At 31.3% G+C, this 18,065-nt stretch overlaps 2 protein-coding genes across 2 annotated transcripts; one reads left to right on the forward strand and one right to left on the reverse strand.

The window, feature by feature from the left end:
• The first annotated feature begins 378 nt into the window (after positions 1-378).
• LOC134278918 (uncharacterized) lies at positions 379-8,709 on the forward strand. Its single transcript, XM_062761230.1, has 9 exons — positions 379-568; positions 821-934; positions 1,312-1,455; positions 5,181-5,417; positions 6,358-6,470; positions 6,593-6,741; positions 7,382-7,485; positions 7,614-8,282; positions 8,660-8,709. The coding sequence occupies exons 1-9, from the start codon at positions 379-381 to the stop codon at positions 8,707-8,709; spliced, it is 1,770 nt and encodes a 589-aa protein (XP_062617214.1).
• A 6,399-nt stretch (positions 8,710-15,108) lies between these two features.
• On the reverse strand, positions 15,109-16,134 carry LOC134278895 (uncharacterized). Its single transcript, XM_062761196.1, has 2 exons — positions 16,084-16,134; positions 15,109-15,606 (listed from the first exon to the last, which is right to left on the reverse strand). Exons 1-2 carry the CDS (start codon positions 16,132-16,134, stop codon positions 15,109-15,111), a joined length of 549 nt encoding a protein of 182 aa, XP_062617180.1.
• Positions 16,135-18,065: the final 1,931 nt, after the last annotated feature.

Consider the following 18,065-nt stretch of genomic DNA (forward strand, 5'->3'; position numbering starts at 1 on the left):
AGACTGTTAGGTTTTGAAGCGGTGTTACTAACTCGCTAATTTAATACACCGACGGGACACCATAAGTAAACAATTCATTTAAACGAGCGTCGTCACGATGGTCACCTTTGTTGGTCGAAAATCCGAGATGCAGAAATTAAGAAACAAGATCAAATGGAATAAAATAGTGGTTATCCATGGGTTTAAAGGCATTGGAAAGACATCTTTAGTAAGAGAATATTGTGAACATATCGAACAACCATGCGTTTGGATTGATCTCCGGAATACACACAACTCCAATGAAGTTCTCCAGTCATTAATAAGGCACATTACACAAGAGGCAGTCACAATGGACGATCCAAGATTTATGCGTTTGTGGAGGTAAACGCAAACGTCTGGATGATGCAGACTAATAAAATATCAAAGATCGTAGAACTATGTGAAGGGCTTCCTCTTGCACTGCTCTTGGCTGGTGGAGAAATAGAGGATGATAGTAGCTCGCTTGATGTAGACGATGTTATTTATTTACTTATTCACAACAGACTGGGGATATTGAGCTCAGAATGCTACTCACAAGACGAACAAATCGGTACATACTAATCCTACTCAAATTGCTTATTATGCATGCATAGACTTCGATCACAGATAGGTTATTTAGAAATTGTACGAGATTAAGTATAAGTAGGCGGTTATTTTTTTTTTCATACTTGTGTATTTGTTAACTTTTACCTTTTATATTTTCATTTCCTACCTTTGCATGTTGAAAAAAAGTTAAATAATGAACATTTTAAAACGATATTAATTGGTTGTAGATAGATAATAAGATGCATTTTATTTGTAGAATCAATTTATAAAGTTTACCTAGACAGACTTCCAAAAATCTTGGAAGAAAAGTTAACAGTTGTGAGTTACATACCAGGGACATTTGATTTGAAAGAAGCTATCAATTTATTAGGTATTATTTACTTTTTAACTTTAATATTTTTCTGCTTTATTACTTTAATGGTCCCTTTGATTATTTAAACATGCAATAAAATGCTTTCTTTTATCGAGTTGTTACAGAAAAAATATACATAACCCGCGTAATCGGGTTATGTAATTGTTTCTGTACTTACTACAACTGCGAATAACTTACTAAGAGAAACATTTCATAATTTATCTCATGTCTAATCACATTAATAGGTTCAAGTAAGTTAAATACTACATATTATTCGTCATTGTTTTGTACGTCATGAAAGTGGCCTATAGGAACAGCGTTTTCTGATTAATAAATGACCATGATTTTTGTAAGATGTAACAGAAAAGTAAATAAACTTTAATTATTAATAACAGGTACTGGTGAAGAAGAATCAGAAGTTACAGTACAAACTTTTTTAGATCGACATTTAATTTCACGAGTTACGGAAGACCGATTTGATATCCATGGAATTTTAAGAGACTGCATGAAGGAATACAAAAAAATTAAAGACATAAAGGGTAACATACATGTAATATCAATAGTCTCGTAGGGTAACCAAAGGATTAAAAAACAATTTAAGGCATTTTAGACCAATACTTATCGGTCCAAAACTTTTAACACCTAGTACCTTTAAATGCAGATTCTCAAAACTTCTATCATTGATGTTTATGAACCAGGGGCGGGTCCAGCTATTTTTGAAAGGGGGGGGGGGGGGGGTTCCAGGCTTGTGTCCCTCTAACCCCCCCCCCACTCATACACACGCTCAAGCAAAGATTCACATACATATATGAAAAGATCTAAGGTTGTGGTAAATAATAAGTTTGTTTACGTCCTTTTTTTCTTTGAAAAGGTACCCCCCAGTCCAAAAAAAACAAAAAAAAAACAAAACAAACACGTTTCAAAAACTACAGTACTGAAGCCTTGAAATTGAATTGAATGGATTTGCAGCATTTCTGAAGAGTACAAAGAATTCTCGTTTAGAATTTGAGAAATTTTTTAGGGGTGGGTGCGGGTGGGGTTTAAAACAAAGCATTACAGGTTAGTTCCTTCAAAAGATATGATTAAAAAACGGTACATATATAGCCAACACGGCCAAAGATAGCGGAAATATCAAATTAAATCTCACATGTTACTTATCGTATATGAAATATATAAAAATAGGTAAACTATTTTCTATCATTCTCTCATAAAAAAGTAATAGTGAAGGAATAGTAGAGGAAACTTAATGTGTGAAAATCTATCTATTCAATACATAAGTAAGACGTACAAATATTTATTCTCGGCAAACGTTTATCCTCTCTTTCTCTCACTCTCTCACCACTTGGCAAAAAATAAAGGGGGGTTCCAACCCCCGGAACCCCCCCTCTGGATCCGCCAATGTGAACAGCTAACCCGTAAACCTGATTTTCAATTTCGACTATCATCCAATCTCTAACTGGATTTAAGAAGCTAGCACATAATGTTTAATATTGATTTAAAGTTTACAAAATCAAACATTTTCTTTTCTTGGTAACCATAGCAACAGTATTGTTTTCCTCATCAAATTTATAAACATACTAGTTTGATATTTAACTACCAGATAAGTACTATTCAAGGTTAGTCACATAAAATGGTCTGGGATTTTTTGTTCTCCCTTACATGTAGTTACTTACCGGGTATTTTACTTGGTTACACTGCGTAACCATGGCAATCATAAAAGTTAATACTAGTATTTTCATTGTTTTCCTTAAGTTATTGAATGAGTTTGATCATGTAACAACTACCATTAGTAAATACTGAGCGTTTTCAGCATATTTCAGCATTTTAAATGTATTCCAAACGAACCCTTGGTAACCACTTACCTAAAGATATATTCTAAACAGTTTCTTTGCAGCATAAATGGCAATAAGGTGTCATGATTTTATGAGAATGCTTTTCCTAGATTTAATTAATTTTCAATAAAGATTTAAAGTAGCTGAAAATCTCAATTTTTTCAAACTTTTCAGGCTGTTACCATGGCAAACAATACAAATGACAACGAAATTTTATTTGATTTTTGTTCTGGTGTAAAGTGCTAAGAATGAGTCAAGTTTCATCAAAATCAATGAACATCATGACAAAAAAGTTAGTGGTTACAGAGAATGGCTATTAAATTGTTTCAGAGCTTGAAAATAATTCTGTTACATTACAAATATGAACAACAGAAGTTTATAAATGTTTTTTTTCTCCGCTCTTGAAGTATTTAATGACAATTCTGCAACAGATAATTTTTACATCAAAGTTGCAGCTCCTATTGTTTTAAGTTTTTGTATTTTATATAAAAATATATTTTAAATGCATATGGCAAATGATAAATTCGTAAAGTTAATACATTTTATTTAAAATGATAATATTCTAATTTAATAACAGTTAAAAAAAGAAATATGCAAAGGCTTTTTGTTGAAATAATTATTATATCAAATTATCAAAAAAATATTGGCAGAGGAAATAAAAGTATTATGTCTATGTCAGTAATTTTTCATCCGAGAGGGGTGAATAAACTTGGGTAAATAAATAAAACTAATCAGTGTTGTCAATTTGATTGTAAGAAGTTAAATTAGAATTCAATATCTTGCACAACATATAAAAAAGACAAATCAAAATGAACATTGAGTAAAGTAATAGCTCAATTACCCAGACCATATTAAACCAACTTCTTCTGAAATGACGTTGTATGCCTTAAGACTTGACAAATAGGTAAGAATATAATTGTATAATATGATATCAAAAGAACATAACTCCTTCAAGATATCTCTGATTCAAGTTGGTTTAAGTACCTTAATCTGATTTTTTTAAAAATGTTACTCGACAGTTCTCCATATATCCCAATATCCCATGCCAATTCGGTACATGTCATTGATATTATGTAATTATGACTGTTTTTGCCAGATACTGGTATTATTTGAGTTTGCCTATAGCTAGATCCTCAATATTGAAATATTTAGCATGTTTGCAAATGCGATTTACTGCTAATTGCGAGCAGGCGCTATACCTCCCTCTTTATTTCTTCAGTTTTGAGTTATCGGAGAAAGTGTCTGATAGGATCCTAACGTAAAAATAACATAATAATTACAAAACATGAACAATTAATTATTAAGGACAGTTGATACAAAATTTTACAAAAAGTGTAATATCAACTTTAGAAAAGTATACCAAGCCAGGTGAATTTTATCAGGAAAAGCAAAATGGTAAAAATCAGCCTATATGATATTGCTGATTTCTTGTCATTTTGCTTTTCCTGATAAAATTCACCTGGCTTGGTATACTTTTCTAATGTTTTTATTACACCTTTAGCTCCAGTGTAACATATTCTAAAATTTGTTTTCATCTGTAAACCTTTACTGAGTGTGTTTCGTCCACATTTGCTTTTTTTTATTGAAATATTAGTAATATTTTCCAAGTCTATTTCATTTTTCACTCCTTAGGAGGATACAATCTAAGAATTATCCTCTTTTCTAAACTTGTGACATGATATTAAGTCCTTCCAAAGAAAAAAAAAGTTTGTATCATCTGTCCTTAAAACAACTCTGAATCTAACTCTATTAGCATAGCATGAAGTGTCTTTGATCATTATTGCAGCCCGGAGGACCTGGCTGCTCTATACATATAAGTTTAAGTGTTGGTGTATGGGGATTGAGGTGGGAGAAGTTATTCAGAATTGAAGATTTTCTAAACATTAAAAAGATTATTAATCAGAATGTTCTTTCCCTTTAGGAATTACGAGATACATAATACATTTACTTCCATAACGTGAATTTGTAAAAATGCAAATGTTTTTAATATTTAATATAAACTTGCTTCTCATCTACTATCGAAAAAACGACAAGTCCCTTTTTTTAGAACATCGAATTTTCATGATCGCATAAAAACGTACTCTACACAGTTCGTGTTTAATATTCTTAAAGTGAAATACATTTTTGAAAATAGGTGTTGCATGAGTCTAGTTTCAATTTATATTTTATGCAGCCAAAATTTACTTGGGGAATTGATAAAGTTTAAAAGGGGCATCGTTTTTGTTCGATTTTTATCCGACAATAAATTTTCAAAATATTCTCGACTATCGTCTCTATCAGTTAGAGGCATGGCTTTTTCACACACACTGAAGCAGTTTAGTGATCAACACTCATTTCCATTGTTTTTTTTTTATTTATTTCCCGGGCGACAATTGATGGTTACATCAATGTTTTCTTGTATTATTCTGATTTTGATCTTCCACTTATTGTAGGTGTTCGAAAGCGCTTTTGTAGGATATTTTCTGATATTCTAAAGGAAATCGAGAGGAGAACTCACACGAAAAATTACTCCGATGCCTTGTGTCAGTTGAATGTAGAACATCAAAACTTTATGAAATTGTTTACCGATGTCATTTATTGCACGGAAGATACATATCACGTGTTCGTGGACTTAGCAGCAACTGTCATTGCTGATGGATCCATCATGTTCTCAAAAATGGCAACATACAGTATGAAACACTAGTCTCAACTTTCATTAACAAAATTTTATGCACGCCGTTGACTTGAATTTTAAAGAAGGCAATAGTAATGCAATTGAGTTTATTATTTTTGTTTATCATTAAAATATCTTTGTATCCCGATAACCAGACCTAACTTCTCAAGTTGGAAATACAGGTACGTAAATATTTTTTTCTTACAAAAAATTTTTAAAATACATTCGGAACAATTTTCAATACTTTTATATGTATGAATAGTACAAAGAAAACGATTTCAAAACAATGTATCACACTAATATTAAAAACGAAATTTTACGGAAAATTATCCTATAGCTATTGTTTAATTGAACTTTTGAAATATTTCATATTAGTGTTAATTTCTTATAATCGACTACAGCTTCAAGTAACTAAACAGGAAAAGTGCTTCGACAAGAGCCTAGCATTGCACAATGGTTTTAGAGGTTTCATTTAAGAGACACGAAGTAAGGAGTTAATCCTTCCGTCGCTGATTCAATTCCAATGCGGGAGAAGGAGACATGTTCTTCAGATGAATTATATAAACTTCAAGGTTGAATTCAGACTTAAGTCCAGTGTCGCAGTAGATGCTGACACGAAAAAGATTCCTTACTGCTCAATCGCAAAAGTGCTGAATACAGGTCTAAATTCACAGCTCTCTACCAGGAAATGGTGGCGTTTCACAATTTTGAAAAAGAGATTAAAAGCAAAGAAACGATCAATCTTCAAAGCACCTAAAGACGACGGACGGACAGATAGACCGACATTTTTAACCTTCCACTTTCAGTGAAAGCTGGTGCATAGATGAAATGCATCTATGAAATAAAAATGTCAGTCGGCACGATTTAGTTGGGTCTGGTTTGTTAGGGAAAACAGAGATATATTTATTTGGATCTTATTTCTTATAGAATAAGTGAAGAAATAACTTTGCTTTTAGGCATTGGCATAGACTTTTATGAGAACTGCCTAAAGAAAGCTCAAGAATTTAGACAAGGTTTGGATGAAGCAAAGATATTAACTGGGTATGGAAAAGCCTTGACAAATATCAAGGTAACTTGCAATTTTTCATCTTATTCATCCTTCAAGATTTTGATTTACGATGACCGTTATCTGTACGGAAATTTTCTCATTCAGTAAGTTTTTTCAAACTTAAATGGAAAACAATTCTGTAGGGTGACTATCTTGGAGCCGAAGAGAAATTCCAAAAGGCGATTAAAATTCGAAGACAATTTCCTGAGAAAAGAGATTACTTCTTGGCTCTTCTATGTCAGAGCTATGGATGGAATCTAGGATCCCAAGGGAAATTTATGGATGCCATACGGTAACTAAATCATTCATATCATAAACCTATCGAAAACCGCAATATTATACGTAGTACAATATAATTGGGAGAAGGGGGTCTCTACACCTTGACTTTCTTGCAGGGAACTTGCAAGAAAGTTTGTGACGAATTTGACTTATGTCGACCTTTAGTCCTTTTAAAAAGATATTAAGAAATTATGTATGTAAAGGAACAAAACGCCACTTCACCTTCTCGTCATTTTCCTTCCTTGAGTCTTTCTATCTTAAATCCTTTTACAATAAGTCCAGACTAAAGATTTTGAAGGTATGTTTCACGATCAAAAATAAACACTTAAATAGTTCCTTACCCAAAATAATGAACAAGGAGCAGTTTTAAGTCTTGCCCTGACGAAAGTTTACTCACGGAAACACACACATTTAGAAATAAATAAAATAAATCCAATCTTGATTCATCGAATTTAAGATTACTTAATTATACATTTTTAACGAGAAATAGATTAGAAATATTTAGTCGAAAGACTGAACGTATGAACTAGCGATGGTGGCCGAGAACTTGAATACTCGTTGAAATTCATAAACCCCCACCCTCGCTCACCTAATATATGTATTGTGTGTTTGGAGTTGTAATTTCTGACAATTGCAAAAAAGAGCTTTTATAGATTCTTACAGGAAGCCTTTGAAGTGGAAAGGGAGCTTAAGATGCATTACGAAAACCTGATTTTACAGACAATGCAGTCTCTTGCTTTATTTTATAATAAGTCAGGTAAACTAAATGATGATTTAAATTGTTTTTAATAATCCAAAAAGCATTATTTCCATTTTCATTAACCATCCATCAGTATCAGTCCTTCCCTTCGTCCAACGTTAGATTCAATTTCTTTCTTTACACAGGTAACGTCGACAAAGGGGAACCTTTTCAACTTGAGGTTCTAAAGCGTAGACTTCATATTACTGGAACAGAAAACCATCCCATCATTGGATCTTCTATGAACAATATGGGTGTAATGTATGAAAAGAAAGGGGACTTCATAAAAGCTGTTGAATACTATAGAAAAGGGCTTCGTATCAAAGAAAAAACAAATGCACCCCTAAAAGCAATTATAATATCTGAAACAAATTTAGCTCAAAGACTGTTGGAATTTGGTCAAAATGAAGAGGCATTTGACTTACTTGAAAACAGTTTCAAACGCCTCGAAGATTTTCCTCATCTCGATGCAAAATCCTTGCTCTGGGAATCAATGGGTAAAGCGCTTTTGAAGATTCATAAATTTAGGGAGGCGTCAGATGCCTTAAAAAAAGCAATAGGATTACGATCTCAAAGCTCTGTCAACGATACCTCTATTTTAGAATTGATTTGTTTGTACGCAGAAAGCCTACTAGCATTAGGAAAGAATGAAACAGCTATCAAAGTAATACAAGAAGGACTGTGCTTACGTGATATAATTATCAAGAATATTCCCACTTGTCCATTCATAGTTTTGACATATGAAAAATTATTGGACGCACAGTTTGCATTGAAGAAACAGAGGGACATAAAAGAAACGTTTGAAGCTGGAATAGGTGAATTTTTGCGGTTGATAAAAGTGTACGAAGATTTAAGAAATTTTGATAAACGAGAGGATGTCCTGAGGCATCTGAAGAGGTTCAAATCCAGATATTCAGAGATGATAAAATACTTTCAATGTGACCATTTTGTTGATCGTATCGAAAATGAATCGTTTGTTCTAAAACTTTTTTGGGGATCAAGAATGATTTGTTTTGCATTGATATGTTTTTTGCATGAACATTAAAAAAAGTTTTCATTTTTTAAATGTCATCTTTTAATATTTAGTATGTAGAATTAATAATGAGATGTTCAAAAGTGTGCTAAATTTCAGTAAATGTACTTTTACATAAGAAGAGATATTCAATAAGTAAACCTTGTTCTTTGTTAGCAGGACATAAAACACAGACCATTGAAAATCCAGAGGTTGGATCAGGTGACTAGAAGGAGTAGGCATCCCCTTTTAACCCTAAACACACGGTGTGAGCCCTCTCAGGTAGACGGAAAATATCGTAGTCAAAATCAGTAATAGTAAAAAGGGTTAACAACTGGAATGAGACACATCAGTAACATATGGTCCAATGACAAGTAATATTTGTTAAGAATTTCATTATAACGGCTCAAAAAATTTGCGAAATGTTGCTTTTAAACGAGGTTGTTGAAATCCATGAAACATCAACTCATCTGTCAGTAGCTTGCAATGGTTTAAACATTGATTGTACTTAGAGCATGCTGGTGAGTATCAAATACATTTGGAGATGTTAACGCTATATGCACGGCAACAGGATATTACTGCATAAAAATGACGATGGAAAAGCCTAAGTCACCTTATTTGTCATATTAGTTGTTTGTTTGCCTTTATCGTTTATAGTCAATAAAACATCAAAATGGGAAACAGATGTGGTAGACTCTATGGTGTTTTTTAATCACTGGAATATAACGTGTTGCCATATAAATAAACTGCAAGTGTTTTTACTGCTCATGTAGAAGTTTCTGAATGAATTCTATTTCAAAGGAATATAAAGACAGGGCAGTTTATAAAGGAATCTTAACAGTTTGTCTGACGACATGGTTTCCGAAAACTATATAAATGTTGTCAATAAGGAACTCTAGCATCCTTTTGATATTAACTTCAAAGTACTTTTGTGTACAATCAGAGATTAATCACAAGATACGAATATTTTACTTTAATTATTATAGAAAAAACAGTTGTTTATCATACCGATAAGCTTACTTTTTAGTTTATCCTGAGAATAGTTGTACAGTTGTATTATGTGTAGAAAACGTCTTTATGTTACTGAATTTGAATTAAAAAATTCTAAAAGTATTTTCAAGTTCTTGAGTATCTACACATGATATGTATTTATTACAGTTATAGTAACACGTGTGTTGATCGAACACGTGTTTTGTTTATTTATATTTATACCGGAAACCAATTTTTATTGGTTAGTTATTTCAGAAATAGAACCTGTTTAACAGGTATTTTATGCGACACACCTTATCTCCTGCTTGAGGATATCCGATCCTCAGCCATGAAGGATAACTCCAAAAATCAAATTTTAATTTGAAATGCATCAAAATGAAGCTTGAAAATGAAATTTTTTCATGCAACAATTTTCATTTTATTCATCTTTATAAGAATCAAGGTTTTTGGAAGTTTTAGAAAAGGTCTTATGAAAGTTATTTTTTATCTTTTATTACACAGTTCCATCAATACTAGTGTTGGCAACGAGTACCCGGTTAACCGGTTAACCGTCGAACGATGCGAGTATCGGTTAGTAAAATTGCTATTCGGTTACTCGGATAAAATGCATCTTATATGGTAAATAACTAAAAAATAAAATGTTAATTTGTTTATAAGCGTACAAATAAACATTTCTCTAATTTTCTTTACCGTTAGACTTAATGATCTACGGTTTCACTAATACGATTGATTGGTTTTCACACTAAATTGATAGCTTTGATTGCCAAGTCACAATTACCTCATTAAATAATTTAACGAGATGCCGCCAAAGACATCTATAGCTTGAAAGTATTTTAAAAGAACAGCTGATTCCATACCTGTGAAATGTAATTAATATGAATTGGAGTTATTGTGACTTCAAATTTCTAAATAACTATTCTCTTTGATCGTGACATATATCGGGGGTTGAAAAGTAAAACTGATGAACGCCATTGTAAAATAGCGTGAAACATTTATTTTTCTTCTGATTTAATTAATTTTTTGATTATAATTATATCTAAAATTCAAGATATTGCGTGCGTATTCTTTTTAAGTTTATAAATAAAGTTAATTCACAATACCTTTGTGTTTTATTAGAACCGATGAGTAAAAGATGAGATAAATGATACATATGAATAAATCGTCCGAGTAACCGGGTACTCGATCGGAAGATTGAGCGAGTAACCGGTTACTAAAAATCGTCCGATTTGCCAACACTAATCAATACCCATTTACAAATTGCCAGTTAACCCGGGTATTTAGGATAACCAACATAAAAACAACAAAGAAAAAGAAAATTACAAAATAAGTCATTATAACAAATTTGTTAAAAGTTTGACTAGGTCTTTAAACATACCAGTTTTTGACAAATTTAACATGAAATTTATATCTTTTTCTAATGAATATCTAATGCTTTTTTCTAACATGAACTTCTCTTGTATAATATTTTCTATTCTGCTTTTCATTTTAAATTTATATATTTTATATGCCAAATATGATATTATAGTATTATAAAAACGAATTCTTGAATTTGTTTCCAAGTAAAATCCTACAACAATATGTTTCCATTGCACATCATAGTGCATAACAATATTCAACTTTTGCCATACACCTTTTACATTATCACAATCAAAAATTAGATGTTTTATATTTTCGTTTTCATTTCCACAAAATTCACATTTTGCATTTTCTCTTAATTTACATTTTTGTAAAAAAGAATTACAGCATAGAATATTATTCAACAATTTATGATTAAATTCATTTAGACGTTTATCATACATGAGTTTGATTTTATTTCTATAAATATTACACCAGTATTCTTTACTCACACAGAAGTTTCGACCTAATATTGATTGATAACATGGATATTTAAACTTTTTAGACAACATATTCTCATGGAAAAACTTACATTTTTTATCTGTAATACAATTTAAACCACTGTTAAAATTGAAAGAATTTACAGGAGTTGTCTTGGTAAAAATACAACACTTCATATCAAACATGTTACTCTGTTTCGTTACTACTTTTTTTTAGAATCTTGTACTCACACAACCAGTTAGATTTATTTATCAAAGTATTTGAAATTTCTTGTAATGTTTTAAAGTTACCATTTTCATCAAAGAGATCTTTCGTATACAAAATATTACTTGCAATCCAATTTTTAAAACATATTGTTTTACCTTTAAATTGGTATAAAATGTTATTCCAAAGTGGTTGTTGTGCAAATTTGACATTTGATAAATTTGATATTTCTATTTCCTTTTTACATTCATTGAAATAACAGAATATTTCTTTATAAAAAGTAGACAGGTGAGAAATAAGTGAAAAGTTTTCGAGTTTTCTTTCAGACAATGTAAGTAAATAATTAATGTCTATATTCATTTCATTCAGGTATCCATTTATGACTTTATTCAGTATACAAGATTCATCACTAAGTCTTGTTACCCAAGATGCCTTTAAGGCCTTTAATTTTAGTTCAATATCAACTAATCCTATTCCCCCTTTTTCTTGTTTGCCTATAACAGTGTCTCGCTTAATTCTATCTCGTTTGTTCCATATAAAATTGAATACACTACTTTTAAATTTTTTTATCAACTCGTAGTCTGGAATTGGTAATATGGAGCCAACATATATTAATTTTGATAAAGCTAAAGAATTAACTACACAAGACTTTCCAAAAATTGTTAATTTTTTTTTTCCATGATTCAAACAGTTTTTCCATATCTTCATAAATTTTAATCCAATTTAAGTTGTAGCATTGGTCTTTGTTATGACCAATAAAAATACCTAAGCAGCGAACAGCATCATTAGTTACATTTATACCACACACATTTGAGTGCCTGTCCTTGAGACTACCTAAAAGTATACATTGTGTTTTATTCAGATTAATTTTTGATCCAGCATGGTTGCAAAAAGTTTGAACACTTTCCATTGCTGTTTCTAATGAGGATATATCTTTTAAAGCTAAAGTTATGTCATCCGCATGTTGTAGATTTTTTATTTCTGGAGAAGTTGTATTTAGTTTAATACCTTTGATATGTTCATTACTTTTTATTTTTATAGCTAATATTTCTGCGACAAATAAAAATAGCAAGGCTGAAATGGGACACCCTTGTCTTATGCCTCTAGACATAGAACACGTTTTGGAAATCCAACCATTATTTTTTACTTTAAAAATTGGGTTGGTGTATAAAATTTTTATCCATCTGATAAAGTTTTCCCCAAAGTTAAATTTTTCTAGTACTTTAAATAAAAAATTCCATTCTATCGAATCAAAAACTTTTTCAAAATCTATAAATAACAAAAGTCCTTCACTATTATTTTCCATACAATGTTCATAAATATCTAAAACAGTTCTAGCATTAATTCCGATATAACGTCCTTTAATATATGCTGATTGTTCATTACTTATTAATTGATCTATAACTTTTTGTAATCTTCTTGCAAATATGAAAGCTATTATCTTATAGTCAGTATTTGTTAAACTTAAAGGTCGATAGTTCTTTAAATCATTCTTGTCTCCTTTTTTAAATAAAACTGTAATAAGAGATATGCGTTGTGAAAAAGTCAACTCTTTATTGTCAAAAACGGATAGCAGTACTTCGTAAAATAAGGAGCTTATAGTGTTCCAAAAACATTTATAAAACTCACACGGTAAACCATCTAAGCCAGGAGATATATTGTTTTTCATATTAAAATCAGCTTCTTTACATTCATCTATTGTAGGCATTGCATCACATTTTTCCTTCTCTTTATTTTCTAATTCTGGACAATTAACATTTTGTAGATATTCGGATATTTCAGCATTATCAATTAATTTACTACTGTAAAGGTTTTTGTAAAAAGTGCACATTTCGTGCAATATTTCAGAATTTGAAGAAAATGTCTTAGTTTCATTTCGTACTTCAAAAATTGTATTATTAGTTTGGTTTTTCTTTTCTAATCCAAGGAAAAAACTTGTGTTTCTTTCGCCCTCTTCTATCCATTGTGCTTTAGATCTTATTTGTGCGCCTTTTGCCAATTCGTTTTGCATTTCATCTAAATCTTTTTCCAATTTTCTTTTTTCGTTCATATTAATTTGAGCCCTAGGAAGATTTTCAAGTTCATCAATTTTCTTTTCAACTAACTGTATCTTCATTTTTATGTTGTGTTTTGATTGTTTAGCATAATGTATTGAGAAATCGCGAATCTTTACTTTGAATAATTCCCATTTTGAAATTGAATCCAGCGACTTATCTAATTCATTAAAAATCTTGATGACACCTTCTTTATATTCAGTCTTATCTAAATGAGATACGTTTAATTTCCAATATCCGGAGCCGCGTTCTTGTTTGTTAAAATCCACAGATGTTTTTAAGTATCTATGATCGCTCATTCTAGTGTTTTTATTGTGTGTGCCTGGTATGCGTCTAATAATTATATTTTTCATAAAGTTTAAAGTATCGCTACTTACAAATACATAATCTATTCTGCTTTTAGGACAGTTATCTGAATCGCACCAGGTAAAACCATCTCTCTGAGGATGTTTATATTGCCAAAGGTCTACAAGATCTAATTGATTTAAAATTTCTAATAAGCGCTTTTGCGATTTATCACTTTTCTTTTCAAAGCTACAATTAAAATCTCCACAGAGAAATATTTTACTTCCTTCAGAGGAATACAAAGAAGTAAATGTTTTAAGTCTGTTGAAAAAGGTTATTCGAGCATTTTCACTATTAGGTGCATATACATTAATAAATGTAATTAAGTTGTCATCTACCTTGACATTAACTAAAAGTTTTCTTGCATCTTCAGATTTGTGCATATTAAGAATATTTACATTAAGTTCTTTACGAAATAGTATGGAAACCCCTCTACTATATGAAGAATCAGAAAAAGCATGTATGGATATACCTTTCCAATTTGAGTTATATTTTTCTTTAAATTTATCTATATAATGAGTTTCTTGTATCAATACAACGTCGAATCTATTTTGTTCTAACCAAAGATAAAACTTATTCCTTTTTTCAAACAAATTCAATCCTCTGACATTGACAGATATTATGTTTAAATTACACATGAGGTAGTTCTACATTTCTAAGTAAATAATGTTTAAATACACGTACCTATGTGATAGTATACACTTATCCACCGGGTGTGAGTAGGATAGCTCTTTTATCAAACCCGCGACAGAGAACTATTCCCTGAGGGCTTGCCCGAGGGGAATAGTTCCTGTCAAGGGTTTGATAAAAGAGCTATCCCACTCACAACCAGTGGGTAAGCGTTTTATTATACTGATGTATGATATAATTTCCGAGATTTTAAATTTTTTTGGAGTAAGATAATTCTGCAAGATTAATCTGAAATCCTGATGACTTCACAATGCTACTGAAGTCATTATGACCTCATCAGTTTAAAGATTTATCGCTGGAAATCAAAATTGGCGGCAACAATTGCTTGAAAATTTTCCGAGGGTGGATAGCAAAAACTATACCCCGGGGTATAGCTTTGCTATGCGTGGACTATAAAAGATAGCTATTTTACCTTCGGAACTTCATATAGGAATCATTTTAACAGAAGTATAATAATACAAAAAGTTCAATTCATTTATATACAGCGTCTGGATTGAGGATTTTGGATGTTTATTTGTCCCCTTCAGAGCTATCAGAATCGGCATTGCATCCAGAAACGTCACTATCGGATGCAGTTCTAAGATCCTTCAGCATCTGAACGATATTTCGCTGTCTAGACTGTTCACGATGTGCTTGTTTTTGTTTACGACTAATGCTGTCGCTTAGTTTCCTTTTTCGAATTTTTTTTGAGATTTTCTTCATCATGACACCGAGGGTATTAGATCCCGGCCAGTGTTCCGGTTTGGTATTTAGTGTTCCCGTACGATCCAGTCCCGATCCCCACTCGTTGTTATAGGTGGCCTCTACAAAGGTTGTGGACTGCTTAGCGGTTCTCAGCTTTTCTAAGAAGACTGGGACTTGAACACACTTGTTTTCAAGGATATCCTCCATGACCTCTTTTTTTGTCGACTCCCATTGTTCATTTGTTTTAATTTTTTTCCCAAGACGCAAGGCAGAGAGGGCATCATCTGCGTCTTTAATGGTCTTATGAAAGTTGACATTTGTACCCTATAAAAGGAAAAACATTAATACAGTCTTAGAGAAATAAGATTTTCTTGAATCCAGGCTTAGATACCAATGCTTAATGGCATGATATGAAATACGAAGTGATTTATGGTGTCTTGCAATGATAGCAAAAGCCTTTTATACTATGTACTATAGAATATATGACTGAAATAAAAGACAAAAATACCAAGTAGGTATAAAAATCATGACAATTTCTCTGAATGACTGGATACCTGTTGTTTTTAAATCTAATATATATTTGTGGATCAAATTGCAATTAGAAAATACATTGCAGAAATTCCAATTCGCTTTTTCTGCAAAAATTTTGGAGATTTGGCAATTTTCCCCATATAATATGATTAACTTTAATCTTTAACTTTAAAGAAATACATTAAAAAAAACTTTGTGGATTCAGAGATACTTTTATGAGTATTTTTGATTACTTAATTGCTAATTTTATAAACCTGAGTATCGGACTACCTTAACAAGTGAACCCCATTCGAAGGCTCTCTCTTCGTGCAGTATAGACATGGTGCCCACGCACCCACCCACACAGTATTTTATATTATGATATTTCATATTATCTTTTTCTCTTTATTAAAGAGAATGAACTTTTCAGGATTATTTACCGAAGATTATTTTCTTGTATGATGTTGAAAATAAACTGCACTCTTGAGAGCGCTACCTACTCACTGTGTTTATTTATGGTATAAGTTATTTATGTTCGTTAGAGTGTGAACGAATTAGAACATAATTACACTACATCTAGAATATGCTGTAGCAGGGCACATCTGAAAATTCTCCTTAACAACAGGTAAAATTTTTGTAAGGAGTAAAGATGGGGACTTGGTAAAACATTTTCTGAACCCGGAAGTGTATTTTGTTTTTAAGGATTTTTATGAAATTTTGGAATCCCGTCATGTTAAGGTAGATTGAACTCATCTTGGTTAACTGAAATGTTAAAAGTATACAAAACACTGAAATCTGATTTTGAAGAATTTCAGGTTTGGAAAGTGAATTGCGAGCATACGTTTGATTTTCAGACGTAGTATGAACAGATGAAATCCTGACAAAATTTATACAAGAAATAAAATTCTGCAGCCTATTAAAAGATCAGAGCTCCCTGTTTACTAAAAGATTGATGTTTACAAATCATTGTCATTAGAGTTTTGATTTCTACATGAACAGTTACCATGAGTTATCTTACACTTGCAAGAACATTTCGGTAGTTAAAGTGTTTATGAATATCTATTTTCCGTGGAAACGGTCCTTCACATAAAACTGAAGCTACTGCTCAAAGACATTAGGTACCGAGTACAGGCCTAAATTTGCAGCCCTTTACCGAGCAGCAAGAAATGGGTCTCAGTATGAGTGAAAATCCTCGAAGAGACTTTGTACAAACAAAAGAAAAAAATCCATTTTTGAAGCACATTGAATGACCACACATTTCATCTTTTAGTGTAAAAAAGAAATTTACCACGCAGGTGGGCTTCCAAAACAGTATCACAGTGTAGAGTGCGCCAATATTTACATTTGCCGATGTTTTTTCATATGACAATACTAATTAAATTGAAATTTAAATTTCAAAGAATGCAGTAGTTCATATGATAAAACTGTATTGTATATGGAAAGCAAACTGCATTCATTTGGAAAGTTCCGATTGGGACGTCATTTGAAATTGTAGGTATGATATGTTGCATTTCCATGACAAAGTAAAAATAGTGCCAATTTTTCCATGTAACACAAAAAATAAAATTTAAATATAAGAACTAAAATTATCTTAAAAAGAGTTTTATAAGGATGTGACATGAAGTCAGTGCGTGATCAAATCTACTATGAATCCCTTCAGGCATAATAGAATATGATCACCGACTTCATGTCATATCCCAATGAAACTCTAAAAATGAAATTTAATTTCTTAAGATCTACTTATATTTGACGTCATAATGGAAAGGGATGTCAAGCCACTGCAAACCTATTATGATGAATCATAAATGTTATATCTTAAGTTTTTTCCACCCTTACAATTTTAATGGTTCAAAGTACAAAAACTGCATTGATTTTTAATCAAATAATTCAAATTTACTAATTATTGCAAAAAATGTATAGGTCGCCATATCATTTAGGATAGGAGACATAATTAAACAGAAGAGTATGTCAACATAAAAAAATGTACATTTTTTTGTAAATTTTATGATAAAAATTATGTAAAATATGGTTCAAATGCATAATTCTGGTGCCGAAAATTCCGATATACTTGTTACTTCGAAGATAATTTAGAATAATTATTGTGAATGCCAAGGAAACTAATTACATAAGAAATACAATAAAGAAAATGCCTGAATGAAGATACCTGAGAAGGAGTTACTGCCTTTGTCAAAATTTATAAAAATTGAATAATTAATTAAAATAAAAAGAAAATGAACATTTTTAAAATACTTTTTGTAGTGTATGTGACCCCC

The sequence above is a fragment of the Saccostrea cucullata genome, unplaced genomic scaffold (assembly GCF_032062105.1).
Source record: "Saccostrea cucullata isolate Sc308-1 unplaced genomic scaffold, CSIRO_AGI_Scuc_v1 ctg1817, whole genome shotgun sequence".
NCBI classification, from domain to species: domain Eukaryota; kingdom Metazoa; phylum Mollusca; class Bivalvia; order Ostreida; family Ostreidae; genus Saccostrea; species Saccostrea cuccullata.